Genomic DNA, 17561 nt, shown 5'->3' on the forward strand with positions numbered 1-17561 from the left:
AGCTGGGCTGAGACTTGCGATCGATCGTTGCCTCCGTTGTGCTTCAGATGGCTGCAAAATACTTAATAAACCCCAACGTATGGCCAGCGACGGCGCAGCGACAAAGTTTGCTGCGCCCCAAACTTGGAGCCGGACCGGACCGGTTCTCTCTCTCCCCGCGAAAGAGTGCCGCTCTTGCCGCCAGCGCTCTCTTCGCTTCGACTGGAAGAGAGTCGTAGTCGTGCACATAGGCGATAAGAGTCGGTCGTCTTTATTTATTTGTCGTCCGGACGAGACGACTGTGTGCTTATGGCTTAATTAATTAGAAAACCATACAGCCATAGGTGCACATACGTATATACCTTCTCGTACGCTCCCGCCGACACGCCCCCAATATGCATACTCATTCGGTACCGTACACCGCACCTCTTCCATCACCATCTCCCATCGCCGATTCATTCTCCGTTTCCGAATGACTCCCGCCGACACTGCGCCTGCGCATAGATCTTGGGGCCTGAGCGTGGCTCCTCCCTCTCTGGGGGCCCGTTCGTGATTGAGTTTTGTAATTACATTATGCTCGTACTCGTACTCGTACTCGTATTCGTATCGTACGCCATTTTCTTGTGTCGCGCTGCTGCTGTCTCGCTTATCAGAGCCGCTGATTAAGTTAATTTGTTATTTTGTAATTTCTCTGTTTCTCTCCTTTCTCTTCTCAGTCCCTCCCCTGCTGCAACCCTCTGCAGCTGTACCCCTTGGGGTACACGGACTGGCGGCTGCAGGGGCAAAAAGCGATACACTTAAACTATGCCAGGAATGCCTCGAGCCTCGGCCAATATGGTCAGAATGCTCTAGAGGATTTGCGTGGTGGGCCCACTTGTACACTCGTACACTCGTACACAGGAGTACGAGTATTTCACCAATGTCCTTAAATAGATGTTCGCAAGAAAATTCTGCTCCCTCTGCAGCTCCGCCGCTGCTGTTGCTGATGGTCGTTTGGGTGGATGACGGGGGAGTCGACGCTGGGCGGTGTGTTGGCCACGTGCAGCGACTAACAGATAGCCAGAGATAGTGTGCTGCCGAGGATGAGTATACAATATCTCTGTACATCGATACACTCACTCGGAGACTTCTGGCCGCTGGTCGCTGGTCGCTGGCTGATGCATTCCTCGCTTCGATTTTTCATTTTCCCCCAGCTGCAAATGGTCATCATTGCCTTTTCCAGACTCTCGCCGTGCCTCGGCCTCGGTCCGCCGTTGTCGTTGTCGCCAGCTTGTCTCTTCCGCGAATAGTCGAGAGCCAGAGCCAGAGCCAGGTCCAGGCTGGGGCCCAGGACCAGCTCCAGCTCCGAGATGATGTCTGATGTCGTTGTCGATGTTGAGTCGATGTCGATGTCGCCCCGCCGCCGCGTGCATTTAATTATAATGAAATATAAGAACTCTGCGGCTCCGCGATGGTTTGTCTACCTGCCTGGGCTGCCTAATGATTTAAATTAATCATAATGACTGTCAAAATAGAACGTTTGCCGCTGGCCTTAGCTCATATAAGGCTCGCTCCACGCAGCGGGCACCCGACTCGGTCCGTCCTCGGTTCATCTCCTGCTACTCCTCCCACAGAGAGAAATAATATATTAGAGAATGGAAAACTTTATATTTAATAAGCGGATCTAAAAGTTATACACTTTATGCACTTTTTTATTAAATTAATGATAAATTAGTCGCAGATCAAGAGGTCACAGATACAGATGCAGATACAGATACCCTCTTCGATTCTCGCAGTGCATTCAGTTGCAGCTCCTGTTCCTGCTGCTGCTGCTGGTGGTGCTGCTGCTGCTCCTGCTGACATTTCATCATACTCACACGGCCTGGCTGGCTGGGTTTTGGCCCGGTTCGGTTCGGTCGGGTCTAGCTCTGGCTCTGGGTCTCTGGCCTGTTCTAAGTCTAAGGTTCTCACAATTGTAGACGCGTTCTGTGCAGCGCTTACTAATTGGTTAGTTGGGTCTCTGGTCGGGTCTGGTCTGGTCTGGTCTGGTCTGGTCTGGATCCCTCTCCTTTGTATCAACTTTGTGGCTCCAGAGCGGCTGTCTTTCTAGGCGATCGTCAGCCTGTCTGGCTTTTGCCTCAGCTGGGAACAACCACCACCACCACAACAGCCACATGTTGTATTTTTTTTTGCCATTGAATTTTCCCTGGAATTTCCTTCTCTTGCACATTTCTAATACTTAATTATTTGCGAGCGTTTGCTTGGCGTTTTACGTGCGTTTATTCCAGCTATGGGGCCTGCTCTTGCTCCCCCAGGCCACTGGTTATGTAATACCTCAGAGTTCACCTTCAAAATCTAACGGGAGAACAGATCATCATACATCAGAATGTTCGCATATCTTCCCGAAAATGTATTTTTATAACTCACTCAAAAAATGAATTGTAAAAAAAGAAAACGTTTGTTCCATTTTCGAATTTGAACAATTTTTGATTTGCTGCAGCTACACACACATACATAAGCACATATACATGCATATACGTCTGCACATATATATAGATATTATTGGGTATTTATAGACCTTGTTGGGCATTCGGCATAGGCCCAAGCCAAAATGTTTTTAAATAGTCTAAATATGTAAATTTGTGTTTTGTCTTATTTAGTAGATACGATACATGACGAGATATGGGAAACTACCTCGGAGATGTTGAGTTGGGATCTATCGAGACTACTGGTAAAATAATTAAACTACAGAATGCCTGTACTGCAGAAGCCAGTATGAAAACATGAGACATTTGTAATGAACTTTATATTCGAATTAGAGATCTTACCCCAATGGAAACCCATGCATCTATCAGAGCAGAAACAATCATTGTCGTAGATCATTAACATTATTATAATCCAGCGCCTGGGACATCTTATCTGTGGCATGCAGCACCCACAACAACCCAGAGCTCAGGTGTCTAATTGGGCGCTGGGGTGACAATGAACCACTTAGCCCAGCCATAGCCACAGTCAAAGACAGCCACAGAAAGCCAAAGCCAAAGCCTGCAGATTGTCAAAAGTCTGCGGAGAGAGAGAGAGAGAGAGAGGGAACCTCCAACGCCAACGCCAAGTCAAAGTCAGAGCCAGAATCAGATTCAGAGTCGGAGTCAAGATCGAACCAATTGGCAATTGGTACAGGCGATCGAAATGTTTCTTGGCTCATGAATAACGCATAAGGATTGGGCTTGGGCTTGGGGTTTGGGGTTCGGGGTTCGGGATCGGGATCGGGTTCGGTTTTGGGTTCGACTGTGCGATGCCTTTTGTCAGGGGGCAGGCATCTGTCTGTGTGTTGTGTTTGTTTCTGTTACAATTTAAATAAAATTGAGGCTTTGCCGAAACAAAAGGAAAAGCAGAAGACCCCCATCCCACCCTTTATTTTGGGTTTGGTTTCGGTTTTGGTTTTCTCTGAGCTGAAGTACCGTTCTGTCTTTCGGAGTGTCTGTCCGGCCACAGGAAACAAAAGCACCGCTACAATCATAAAACGATTAACAGGTCGTGACCATTTCACCTGATTACCGGCTGGCAGTTACTCGTTACCGGTTTTCCAGTTGGCCAAAAGCTCATTTGCATTCAGCGCGGACTCCCTTCGGCACTGTGACAAGTGCAGCGACAACGGAAGTTCAGAACTCCCCACACCACGCGCCGCACACTCCGCCCTTCCGTCCTTCCGTCCTGTCCAGTTAGAACTTCCTTGCCAGCCCAGCATTTTAATATTCCCTCAATATTTAATTATGACAAAAGTCGAGATTGCTGCGTGCTTAGCATGACAGTGGGGCCCATCAGCCCTCGTGGCTTGGCTTTGTCTTGGGGCCAGGTTCTCTTTTTCGGTTGACGTCAGTCGGTAGTCGGATACCGCTGCCTCGGCCTCTACAAATTAGAACAGAATTATCCCACGCATCTCGGATAATGTACGCGAAATACTTGATCGATTGCCAGCGATCGATAGTTTGTTGTTGTTGCTGCTGCCGGACTGACAAGAGCTGGGCTGCAGACGAAGAACGTCCCAGACAGGCCACAAACCATCGGAGGAGTTGCATGCAACATCAGCAGCTACAGAAGCTACAGAAGCCACAGTAGCAGCAGCTTGGGATCGTCGGATCGTCGATGGTACAACAAATTTCAGCGCGTAGAACGGTAACTTATTTTTTCTACCCGCTAACTAGAGGATATTCTGGGTGTATTGGACTGAAATGTCATTTAAAGATTCTGTCTTATATGATGTGCTTCTTTGTGAGCAAGGATCCTCTCAGAATTCTCTCGGTAAAGCGGTCTTTGATTTTGATGGACATCGTATCCACAGTTAGACATTTTATCCAGATGTTCAAGGATGAAGCAAACCTGCAGATAATCCAACTACAAGTACAGAAGGTATACCCTGGTCGAGCACTCCCAACTCCCCCCAGACTGGGGTCCACTTATTGTCAGGCCATGGAGCAGCAGGCAGGAGGTGGAGGCTCACAGCGATGTCTCCAGCCTGGCTGTGATAAAATGTGCGTAAGTGATCAGTTGGAAGAAATCGACTTGGAGTCCGACTCCGACTCAAGACTCGAGACTCGAGAGTCTTTGCGTTGGGGTTAAAATTCTTGGACTTCTGTGATTCTTGAGGTTTTTTGCGCTGCGTTTCGTTTCGTTTAGTTTTCTGTTGCTGTTGGTTTCAACTCTCTTGGCACTCTTGGCAGCATTTTAAAATTACAAGTATGTAATTTTGCTGAAATCAAGCGCTCATATGAAAATTCCACTGGCGGAGCTGTCGATCGATCTCGATCTCACAGGCAATTGTGGAGCATTTTTAATTTGTGCTCTTTTGCCTGGAAATCAGAGCAATGAGGGTACGCTCCGTTCGAAATACAGCTTGGACTGTGGACTGCGGACTGCGGGCTGTGCGGGTACGGGACCGTTCACCGACCTTATCGCGCCCACAAAATGTCAATTCTGCGCACGTCGCTTCACAAGGCATCCCAATCAGTCGTGGCCGGGCCACTCTATGGCGTTTCAGGTAAGGCACGGCACAGGCACCCAGGAGGAGGTGGAGCAAATGTCTCTTCTCGATTCTACTGTTGATGCTGATGCCTGGATGCAGCCTGGCTGGCTGGCTGGCTGGCAGCTCGTCATCATTATCTCTGCGCTCTGCCAACACAACATCACAAATAATATGAGGAAAGCAACAAAACACAAATACTCGTACACAAAAAGAGGAGGCAAACAATCGTAGGGCATGGCATGGAAGGAAAAGGGCTAGAGGATGGAGGACTGGCACTGGCCCCGGGACGACCGGGCTGCAAATAAACTATTTCAATCAATGCGTTTGTCGTCGTGCCATCGCTCGCTCCAAGGATCGTTCAGGCATTCTGACAGTCAGTCTGTCAGTCAGTCCGCCAGTCTGTTAGTCTTTCGGCTGTTGGTTTGCTTGGGTCAGTCTCAGTCCCAGTCTCAGTCACTATGCAAGCGATCGATCGATCGATCGCATGCCAAATGTAGTTAGGTAGGATGAGTTGTGGCTACTGAGCTTCCTTCGTTGTTACCTTCAGGTATTTCTGATATGAGCTGGATAAGGAACAGAGAGACTGGTGGGGAGTGTTTCAAGCTTGTGGGTCAAGGATTATTGATGGTGTAAGTGCTAAGAACAGCGACTTTAAAAATCCCTATAAACGTTGACTTTCCTCAATCGTAGTCCTCCCATGGACTAGATACTCCTTCAAGATATCTTTATACTGCTGAATATGGAAGCCCTTCAAGCGGCTGCCACATAGATCGAGAGCATTGTGAGGTAGGCTGTGGGTGAACTCGATCAGTGAGCGGTGACGGCGATTGTTCAGCTGAATCTCATCGCCCGTCCAAATGCCCAATTGCAGACTGTATCCTTGATCAAGGACGATTAACAGCATAGTGCTTCCAAAGCTCCAATTGCAGCTGTAGTCAGAAATCAGCCCGGGCGGGGGTGGTGGAGCAGCAGTGTCATGGGCTGGCAGGCTGATATTTATTTGCCACCACTCAATGGTGTCATACCAATCAGCACTCAACAGTTAGCCCAAATGAACCGAAATTAAGAAAGCAGTACACATCATAAGTGTTGCAAGCCGTTGTTCCAAAGAAGCTATTCAAGCAGTAGAAAAAATCAGTGATGACGTATACATATGTATTTGAGATATAAATGTTTAAGCATCAACATTTGGTTTCAAAACAGCGAAAAGAGCAGCAAAGACAAATGACATAACAATGATTAACATTTTGATGATTTTCACCTAGCTACCGACTAATGAAGACCATTCAAAATGCAGCAGGTTCATTCAGCCCATACTCTCTTCTAAAAGGGGTATGGTGTTGTTTCTTGCCTTTTGGGAATTGTCTTTAGCTTCTGGTTCTTCTGCTGCTCCTTCAACCAACCAAGCCAACCGCATCCTGGATATATTCTATACATAAGAACGTTAAGAAAAGCTTATATATTTTTATTGAAAGTACGGAAAAAATATGAAATTGCTAAAATCTTATGTTTATTTAGGAAAGCGTGAAGTATGCTTTGACCACTGCCAGGTTGATGTCATAGGCAATCCAATGAAATTGGAATAAGTAGTCACCATCAGGAAAAGGGAGATAAGCTGTCATCCGGTGATTTACATAATCTGCAGTAAGCTTGTCCAACAAAATCTTATCCTGTGAGTTAGAAATGGTAAGCCTGATTTAATTCTGTGATCCCCTGACCACTTACGCTGTACGGACACGAGTGATTTATGTTGGAGTAGGACCTGATGGTCTCATAAAAGAAGGTAGCTATGGGGTTAGGCTTCCGATTATTCACGAATCGGCAGGCATCGATTGTGAAGTTGTAGAGGAAGGGCCTATACCCACTAAATCGTTTGTACAGACCGAAGTTAACCTCGATATAGAAACTGTATTAACGTCATATTTTCTGTGGCCATTTTGGGCGAAAAATCCTTGACTTTGGTAATGGGACTCTTAAACAGTTTGACTTTGGTTTGTAGCTCCTGTTCACGGACTTCAGAAAACAAGAGTCAAAATCACTGAACTGCTTATCCAAGGAGTCGCATTCGATGTTCGTGAACTCCGTCCGGGAAGCGATCTGGGTTGAGTAACAATATATTTGTACTTTCACATGAATATTTTTCTAATCCTTCCTACCTCTGTTACCAAATTGGAAATCATCAAGAGACGAACCACAAACTCGAGCTTGGCGCATATCATGAATTGTCAATAACTGCCCCAATAGCTGCATTTTTATACCCGATACTCAAAATGAGTATTGGGGTATATTAGATTTGTGGTAAAAGTGGATGTGTGTAACGTCCAGAAGGAATCGTTTCCGACCCTATAAAGTATATATATTCTTGATCAGCATCAATAGCCGAGTCGATTGAGCCCTGTCTGTCTGTCCGTCCGTCCGTCTGTCCGTCTGTCCGTCCCCTTCAGCGCCTAATGCTCAAAGACTATAAGAGCTAGAGCAACGATGTTTTGGATCCAGACTTCTGTGATATGTCACTGCTCCAAAAATATTTCAAAACTTTGCCCCGCCCACTTCCGCCCCCACAAAGGGCGAAAATCTGTGGCATCCACAATTTCGACGATACGAGAAAACTAAAAACGCAGAATCGTAGAAGATGACTATATCTTCTAGAGTGCAAAATCTGAACCAGATCGTATAATTATTACAGCCAGAATCACGAAAACAATTTCACTCTTTCTCGCCCTGTCTCTCTCTAACACACAGGTAGCATAGGCGGCTTTGCTTAGAGTAAAACATTAGCGCGTAGATCTCAGAGACTATAAAAGCTAGAGCAACCAAATTTGGTATCCACACTCCTAATATATCAGACCGAGACGAGTTTGTTTCAAAATTTCGCCACACCCCCTTCCGCCCCCGCAAAGGATGCAAATCTGGGGATATTCACAAATCTCAAAGACTATTAACGCTAGAGTAACCAAATTTGGAATCCGCACTTCTCTTAGATCTCACTATAAAACGTGTATCTCAAAATTTGGCCCCACCCCCTTCCGCCCACACAAAGGACGAAAATCTGTTGCATCCACAATATTGCAGATTCGAGAAAACTAAAAACGGGGAATCATAGATAGCGACCATATCTATCAGATTGCTGAATCTGGATCAGATCAGATAATTTTTGTAGCCAAAAGGAACGCACTCTTTGTCGTGTCGTTAAATATTAGCGGCGTCTGCCGGAGGAGAGCCATACTGACTTAGTATCGGGTATAACCTTAGAGTTGCGGTGTCCGCAGCAACTCACAACGTTCCCCCTCGTTGAATTTTGATTTAAACGGATCGTCATTTAAAATGAAGCATTTAGTTTGGTTCCATTGATCAGTAGATGCCCAGATTACGATGATTAGATAATTTACCAATAATAATAATATTGAGAATTATAGCTCTCAATTATGGCCATGTTTTTAAATATAATTTCTGTGTAATTTTTGCGAGTTTCAGATAACTCGTTTTAGGGTGCAGTGAACGCTATTCATCGTTCTCCCACACTTGAATCACGTCTGGCTGTAGTATTTGTTTTGTTAACGCGAATTCGGGAGTTTTGGCCGTCTCGTCTTATCAGTCGTTTGCTATAATACAAACAAAAGTGGCTAAGGTTGTTGTGCATGGCGCGTGGTCGTTGTTGATATAGAAGAACTGGAGGGTCCATCATATTGGGTGTGGGAATTGGTTCCCTCTGCATATAGAAGCCTAAAAGGCTTTGACGTATTTTTGGCTATAGTATTTGTTATAGACAGATATCTAAATTATATAATGTTATCTTTATTTGCTGCATAAAATGTCTTTGATTTAATAAATCGGCGAGAATTGCCAAACATTAATCTAATCATTATATTTCTTGAATTGCTTAAGATTGAATTCTTTTTTAGAAACATACTTATTTATTTATATTTTTTTAAATGGTTAGTTGAATAATTTAAACTAATTTACATTTTCCATATTTTTATTATCCCCCAATTCCCAATCAAAGAACTCAATTATCAGTTATGATAAGGAGATATGGCAGAGAGTTGAGGGTAGAGGATGGAAGACTGGCATTGTCCCGAGTCGATCGAGTTGCCACAGAGATCGAGAGCATTATGAGACAGGCCCTTGTTGAACTCGATCAGTGGGCGGTGACGGCGATGGTTCAGCTGATTCTCATCTCGCGCCCAAATGCCTCCTTGCAGACTGTATCCTTGATCAAGGACTGCCAAAGCTCCAAGAGCAGCTGTAGGCGGAAATTAGCCCGAGGGTGACGGAGCAGCTGCATGGGCATGGCAAACGGATATTTGTTTGCAGGCTGCAGTCAATGGTGTCATAACAATCAGCACTCAACAGTCAGCCCAAAGGAACAAATTTAATGTACTAGCTGGCAAAGTCTGGCAGCTATGAAAATGCTACACTGCTTTGTGAAACCAGTAAATCCAAGCAGTCCAAAAAGAAGTACACATCGCAAGCGGTGCAAGCAGTTGTTCCAAACAATCTGTTAAAGCAATAGGAAGCATCAGTGGTTAACGTATATTTGAAATAGAAATATCTCAGCATCAACATTTCGGTTCCAAGAGGGCGAAACGAATAACAAATGATAACATATACGATGTGAGAGAGCAACACCATTAAATAAGCAAACATTTTTAATATATTTTTTGTTGGAATAAAATAAAATAATTTAATATTATTCAATTGACTGTACAAAAAAAAGTTTAAATCTCAAACACAATTAATGAAAATTTTGAGGTTTTCCACCTAACTACCGACTACTGAACACCACTCAAAATGCAGCAGGTTCATCGAACCCAAACTCTCTGCCAAAAGGGGGATTGTCTCTTGCCTTTTGGGTATTGTCTTTTGCTTCTGGTTCTTCTGCTGCTGCTTCCACAGAAAGCCAACCGCTCCCTGGCGACCATGTGCTGATGCCCACAGAAATGAATAAATATTAATGCTGATGCGACGCGATTCGCCAATGAAAGTGGTGTTTGCCCGCTCTTCGGCGAATATTGGTCTCGACTCTGCTTGTGCTTAGAACTTTTCGCCTAATCGAAAGTCGGGCCGTGAGAATCCAGCGTGCGAGTCATCAAACTCTCTGGACTCGAGTTCAATGCGATCGGGTTCAAATTTGAGGAAGTATAACTTTTCTGGGGGTAGCGTAGCAAACGATATCGGTCGTCACTGCGGCCGATAAGGCGTGACTAAGAAAACCGAAATCAAAACAAACCAGAAGGAAACGGCGGTATCTAGGGGGCCGAAACTTTCGATACAACCAATTTTGGTATATATATTCTACACATAAGAAGGTTAAGAAACGCTTCCATATTTGTATTACAAGTAGGGTAGATTAGATCATTCAAGAAAGCCTGAAGTATACTTTGACCACTGCCCGGTTGATGTCGTAGGCCATACAATGAAATTGGAATAAGTAGTCACCATCAGGAAAAGGGAGATAAGCCGTCATCCGGCGATGTACAAAATCTGCAGTAAGCTTGTCCAGCACAACAAAATCCTGTGGGTTAGAAATCGTATGTCTGAATCAATACCGTGATCCCCTGACCACTTACACTGTACGGACACGAGTGGTTCATGTTGGTGTAGGGCTTGAAGATTTAAAAAATGAAGCTAGCTGTGGGGTTGGATTTCTGATTGTTATGGAATCGAAAGGCATCGACTGTTAAGTTGTAGAGGAAGGGCCTTTACCCACTAAATCGTTTATACAGACCGAAGTTAACCTGGATATAGAAACTGTATTAACGTCATAATTGCTGTGGCCATTTTGGGCGGAAAAACCTTGACTTTGGTAACGGGACTCTTAAACAGTTGTACTTTGATGGAAATGTATTTGAAGCTCCTGTTCACGGACTTCAGAACACAATATTCAAAATCACTAAACTGCTTATCCAAGGAGTCGCATTCGATGTTCGTGAACTCCGTCCGGGAAGCGATCTGGGTTGAGTAACAATATATTTTTACCATTACATGAAAAGTTTCCTATTCACAATGATAGCTCGGTTACAGGCCTCTGTTACCAAATATGAAATCATTACGAGACGAACCACAAACTCGAGCTTGGCGCACATCATGGATTGTCACTGAACCCACAATAACTAAATTTTTGAATTGAATTCATTTAAAATTAGCATTTAGTCTGGGTCCATTAATCACTTAATGCCCATAGTACGATGATTAAGTAATTTTCCAACGTTTTTCTCTGCATCGCTTAATAATATTGATAAAAAAAGTAAAAAATTCTCTCCTCGGGACAGATGGGAAACACCTTTCTTATATGCTTTGTACGCATATTTTACTCCTACATACAAAAATGGGGAATGTCCCATAGAAATGACTTCCCATAGCTCTCAATTATGACCATATTTATAAATATTATATCTGTGTGATTTTTGCGTGTGTCAGATAACTCTTTTTCGGGTGCAATGAACGCGATTCACCGCTCTCCCATACTTGAATCGCGCCAGGCAGTAGTATTTGTTTTGTTAACGCGAATTCGGGAGTTTTGGCCGTCTCGTCTTATCAGCCGTTTACCAAAATACAAAAAAAAAGTGGCTAAGGTTGTTGTGCATAGCGCGTGGTCGTAGTTGATATGGAAGAACTGGAGGGTCCGTGGGAATAGGCTCCCTCTGCAGAGAGATGCCTAAAAGCCTTTGACTTATTTCTTCATTTTATCTTTATCTTTAATTGTTGCATAAAATGCCTTTGATAAAATAAATCGGCGAGTATTACCAAACCCTAATCTAATCATTATTTTATTTGATTTGTGGAAGAAAGTTCTTTTCCGAAACAAATTTATTTATTTTGTTTATTATTTAAATGGATAGAATAACATCACATTTCACTACCGTTCATTTAAACTAACTCACATTTTCTTTTGTTTTAATAACCGTACTTTCCCAATCAAAGAACTCAATTATCAGTTGGGATAAGGCCATCTTGCCCCATCTACATATGGCATTTCGTCAGTGGCCGCAATTGATAAGCACGCATCGACATCTGATCAATGATTGGGCAACAGGGGCACAATGGAACGCCTTTGAACAATAAGGGTGCAGTGTCGAGGGCAACGCATTTGTGCAACACGCACAAGGAAGCGGCTGCAGCGGCAGTGTAATTTGCACAATCTCCTCTGATGTTGTCATCGATATCGATATATCAGATGGGTTATCATTTGACTGATAAGGAAGGGGCTGCGGGTGGGGCTGGGGTTGGGGCTGGGGAATCAACGCTGAAGAGCGGTCCTGTCATCGACATCGCCAACGCCATCGGCATCTGCTCTTATCGTACAACCGCGCACGGGGCGTATGATTAATAAAATCCGAATAAACAAAGGGGCAACGGAGAGCAGCGCACACACCTTCAAAAAGTAAACGACAACTTGACCTAAATCAAAGAAAACGGAAAAGGAGAGAGTCGTAGAAAGAGAAAGAGAGAGAGAGAGACAGACAGAGAGAGAAAGGGAGTGATTCAAAGAGAGGGAGAGCCAGAGACAGAGCAAAGACAACTTTTACAAATCGCTGCATTTAAATAAACAAAACTACGAGGCGTGCTAATTTTTATGAATTTCATAACATGATTTTAATTTTAATAAGACGCAAAAGCAACAGCAAAAGCAACAAGAAAAGCACTGCGTACGATATTACGTGAAAGCTCTCTGATGCGTTGCGACGCGACGCCTCCGTCCGAGCAGTCACGCATGCGCGCCAAAATAAATCCCCCCGAAATGCAGCTCTTCACGAACTTCTTCTGAGTCAAAAGTCTAGGCAGAAATCAATGAGTGCGAGAAAGGCCCTTCTGGGAGAGTCAGAGAGAAAGAGAGAGAGAGAGGTGAGGGGAATGCCGGTTTATGCGGGCGTGATTTTGTTATTGTTGCTTCTCCCAAAGCAAACGAAAATGAAAGCGAGAGAAGAGAGACAACACGCGGGCAGTGTATTCAGTGCCAAAGCTGGCGCTCTTTTTGTATACCCTAGATGTAAAAGGAGGTATATCCGACTATATGCTTATCATCATCTAGTACTATCCTAAGAATGTCCGTCTGTCTGTCCTTCTGCACTTTTATATAACTTTTTATAGGAAGCTGATGCTTATGTATCGTATCTTGAAATGTTTATAGCTGAAAGGGTATCAAAGCCTCGACTACCGAGAGCTTTCTCCTCTCTTGTTTTCTTTCGTTGTTGACTACCTGCATGCAAATTTTGTGACGTCATGCCGCATAGCAATGCAAAAAAGCCAAACTGCTACGTCAGATGTGCATTTATTTGAGCTTATGGAGAATGCACCCTCTCATACCCTCTCTTCATATTCAAAAAACTTAGAAAAATATTTAATTATTCGCTTCTCATCGTTTACACTTTGCACAGCAGTTGGCTTTTCTCCCTGCACTCAGTCGCAACAGAAGGCAGGGAGCAGAAACTTGTCTGGTAAGTAAATTGCTTGCAGTTCAGTTGGTTCCCCCTCTCTCATTGAGAGTAAAAGTGATTGGGAAAAACTTTTGCTTTTTACATGTCCCGCAGACAGTCAGTCGATCGTTTCTCTCCTCTCTTTGGCTGAGTCTCTTTGGACGCTCATCCACAGGTAGTTGCTGTAAAAGCAGCGCAGCCGACCGACGCTCAAGCAGCAGTAACGACGACGACGTCATTTTTGGGGCTTTTATGGCGTGGAGCGTTTGCGTCTGTGGCTGTGGTGTGTGTGTGTGTCTGTGTGTGTTACATGCGCGCTGTGCTTCGGCTGCGTCGCTGGCGTCGTCGTTTGCTTCTCATTTTCTTTGGCGCTGCTGCTGCTGCCTTCTGCTGCTGCTGCTTGGCCTGCGCCAAAGACTTTTTCACTGTGCCGCGTTCGCATTTTGTCACAGTTACAATTTACCAATTGTAAGCGACGGACGCGCTGCTCGCTCTAACGGACAGGAAAACGCCAAGAAAAGCTCCCTCTCTCTGTCTGTCTGCCTGTCTCTTCGCTCTCTGGGGGCCCAGACAGCCTAACGGTTCTTCAGGAGCTTGCCTTTGCCTGCTGCCTGCCTGCCTTCTAATACCAAAGCAGAGTCGCGTCGCGCCGTCTCGTATAAAATCTGTTGCATCATTGCGGTGGCACTTCAGTCGTTCGAGCGCGTGCGGCCGGAGAAGTGCAGTGTTAACAACGATTACAACAACAAGCTAACAACAATACAAAAATGCGTGGCTGCAGTGAACATTTAAGCGGCAAAAAATGACTAAATTTACCAATTTGTGAGATAAAAAAGAAACACTTCCAAAGACAAACTTACCTCAGTGCAATGGTTTAGGACTTAGAGCCAACCAACAGAAACAAAAAAAAAACAACCATAAATTCCCCAACAAAATTTTCGCCTAAAATCAATCAAAATTATCGGGCAAAAAGGCATCAACATTCTACCCTCATTCGGGCAACTAAAAATGCTGAACATGGAATCGCCACAGATGTACGCCGATGCCGTGCAGACGCTGGCCCAGCTGGACCTCAAGAAACCGCCCCCCCAGCAGGCCACCATCGGCCAGATCACACTGACGGCGATGTCCACTGCCCAGCAACAGCAACAGCAGCAGCAGCAACAAAATCCTCAACAGCAGCAGCAGCAACAAAATCCTCAGCACCAGCAGCAGACAACGGATGCCAACAACAATACGTCCCAGGATGCGGCACTCCTTGTGAAGCAGCATGCCATGCACCAAATGCAACAGGCGGCCCTCAACGGCAACAACAACAACAGCAACAGCGTGAACAACAATGTGAACAACTTGCTGCAGAAGCAAATGCTGCAACAGTACACCACACAGACGGATCTCGACGAGCTGACGACCCAAGAGATTACCCTGGACCTGCAGCACCTGATAGATGACCAGTTCCGGGACACGGAGACGCTGGGAATCTTCAGCGACATGGTAACCAGTCCGGGCGGACTTTCCGCCACCCTGCCGCCCAATGGAATGGTCAGCGCCGCAGCCAAGGTGTTGCAGCAACAGACGCTGAGGAATCAGCACGGTTACGGGCGGGGCGGGGCACTGGCGTACATGCCACAACCCGTCCACGCCACCTACAACAATTCCAGCGACGAGAACAGCTCCGTGGGCTCCGACTCCAGCACGATCAAGGAGGAGCCCATCGACCCCGAGTATCGTCGCCACCTGCAGGAAGCGGCCAGCCAGCAGGCAAGCAACGCGGCCGCCGCCTTCATGTCCAATGGCAATGGGCTGTACAACGGGTACGGGTCCGCAGCGAACGGAATATCCGGCAACAGCACCAGCGGCACCCTCAACGGTAGCACCACCCCGAACCACAGCAGCAGCAATGGCAGCAACGGCAGCAGCGGTCCCGTAAATGGCAGCCAGTTCACGAATCTGACCACGGCCAATGTGCTGGCACACCACAACCTACCACACCTGGCGGCCGCCGCTGGGGCCCAGCACCTGTTGAAGCAGCACAGTAAGCTCCAGCACGCGGGGCAGCACCAGCAGCACAACCACCACCGGAAGCACGGAAACAAGCACGTGGACAAGGGCACCGAGGAGTACCGGCGTCGGCGAGAACGCAACAACATCGCGGTGCGCAAGAGTCGCGAGAAGGCCAAAGTCCGGTCGCGGGAGGTAGAGGAGCGCGTGAAGAGCCTGCTCAAGGAGAAGGACGCTCTCATCCGGCAGCTGGGGGAGATGACCAACGAGTTGCAGCTGCACAAACAGATCTACATGCAGCTGATGAACCATGCCAATCCCGAAGTGAGTCGCGTCTGTCGGAGCTTCCTCAACACCAACGAGCACTCACTGTAGCCGTGAGTGTGTGTTGTGAATGAGTCTGAGTGTGAATGAATGATTGTGGAATGAGTGAGTGAGTGTGTCTGTGTCGCCAAATCAAAGATTTAAAATGCTGTGTGGGTAGCATGTAAGAACCATTTTCCTTTTTGCTACTGTTCATCAACTTCTGAATTCTGCATTCTGCTTTACCTCTTCTTCCTTTTCTGACCCACCCTGTGGGGCATTTCTTTGTACATTTTCTTCTCTTCGTTCCCTCCTCCTTGTTATCACTGCTTATCGAGTTACAATTAAATATTTTTGTACTTAATTTTAACGACTGTAACATATATTTCGCACATCTATAAATATATATATCTATGCATATTATCATAAAGTTAAGCCAAAGAAAAATGTTGAAAATATTTATGTAAAAAAGCGCAGGAAAGAAAACGGAAAATACAAAAAATTAAAACTATTTATACAGAAGAAACAAAACAAAAAAAAAAAACAAACAAAAAACACAAATCATATTTTTACTATTGTAATTTTGTACATTTCTTGAATGGTGTGCGGCTTGCGCCTACATGCTTTATGCCACGCCCAGGCCCTGCTTTAAACACTGATCCAACATTAGCAAATCTCTAGATCGTAAGCCTTTTCCCAAAAAGATATCTCCCCCCCACTCACTACCCCTACCCCAGCCCCTACGCAAATCCCTACCCGGTACTAACAGTAATCTAGCGAATGCGATGAGAATACGGAATATCTGATCCGTGGCTGCCGAGAGCGCGGAAGATATGAATGCTATTAACTTGTAAGGCCAACGCAATGTTCTCATTTTAATTTATAAATTCGTAAATTAAATATACATACATACAACAAGAAACCAACAAACGCAAACTGTAAAGCAACTCTAAATAAATTAAATAAAATTTACAATATACAAAGAAACATAAACATTCTTTCATTTTCAAGAGGGCTTTCTCAAACCTTAAAACCGAACCCCCTAAGTTTTCCCTAATATTATCAAATTGTGTATAATATTTATAAATTAGCCGACAAACCGTAATTGGCCCAAAAACAATGCGAAGAGCTTTGCCAAAAAATATCTAATAAAATGTCGGCCATATTTAGGCGGCCACACAAACACACACACAGGCATAGACAGGCACATAGAAGGCCAATAAGAGACAGGCAGAGAGGGAGACACAGTTTTCTTGTGGCTTTTCCTCTGATGCGACAACCAAGACAAGGCAATGCATTTCGGGCTGCCAGACGCGACAGCTGAGACACGCGCTGAGGGCAAAGGGTCTGCCAGAGGGGGCAGCGCGGCTGAGGAGGATGGGAGGACCGTACCGCCAGACAATCGCATGGCGGCCGTGTTGACACAATTTGACAGTAAGACAAACCCGAAACGAAAAGCAAATTTATAAACGACAAAGCGAAAAAGAATAAATGCAACCCGAAACAAAAAATACAAAACACACAGAAATATCAGACAAATTAACGCGCCAGAGAAAGCCCCCCCGAAGCCTGGGGCCAGAGGGTAAGCAGCAGCAGCAGCAGGAGCAGCAGGGGAACGCATTGCCCCGACCTGGGGCACATAATCACTTACACAAAAACCAAAATCTGGGTTCGGGCTAAGCCCTTTTCTTGATGGCTTGTTGAGGAAAGCCAACGCAAGGCGGTGGCTAAAACTTTCTTTCCATCTGCGGCGATTGCTGCCTGCCCCGCTCTTGCCGCAGCTGCCCCTGCTACTGCTGCGTGCACCCAATTTGTCTAGCCCTAGTCTCCCCTGTCACCCCGACTCTCAGTGAGCATTG

General features: G+C 45.5%; 1 protein-coding gene and 2 pseudogenes across 1 annotated transcript; 1 reads left to right on the top strand and 2 right to left on the bottom strand.

Moving 5' to 3' along the window:
• Nucleotides 1-6495: 6495 nt before the first annotated feature.
• On the bottom strand, nt 6496-7200 carry LOC113565092 (annotated as a pseudogene).
• A 3140-nt stretch (nt 7201-10340) lies between these two features.
• LOC113565093 lies at nt 10341-11067 on the bottom strand (annotated as a pseudogene).
• Nucleotides 11068-14254: 3187 nt separating this feature from the next.
• LOC6601318 (CCAAT/enhancer-binding protein) lies at nt 14255-16127 on the top strand. The gene has a single exon (XM_002026333.2). It carries the CDS (start codon nt 14407-14409, stop codon nt 15772-15774), a length of 1368 nt encoding a protein of 455 aa, XP_002026369.1. The 5' UTR covers nt 14255-14406; the 3' UTR covers nt 15775-16127.
• Nucleotides 16128-17561: the final 1434 nt, after the last annotated feature.

The sequence above is a fragment of the Drosophila persimilis genome, unplaced genomic scaffold, assembly GCF_003286085.1.
Source record: "Drosophila persimilis strain 14011-0111.01,24,50 unplaced genomic scaffold, DperRS2 tig00000002-arrow-pilon, whole genome shotgun sequence".
NCBI lineage: Eukaryota > Metazoa > Arthropoda > Insecta > Diptera > Drosophilidae > Drosophila > Drosophila persimilis.

Coding starts and splice junctions, on each gene's coding strand:
- LOC6601318 (XM_002026333.2), top strand. CDS start 14,407: ATGCTGAACATGGAATCGCCACAGATGTACGCCGATGCCGTGCAGACG.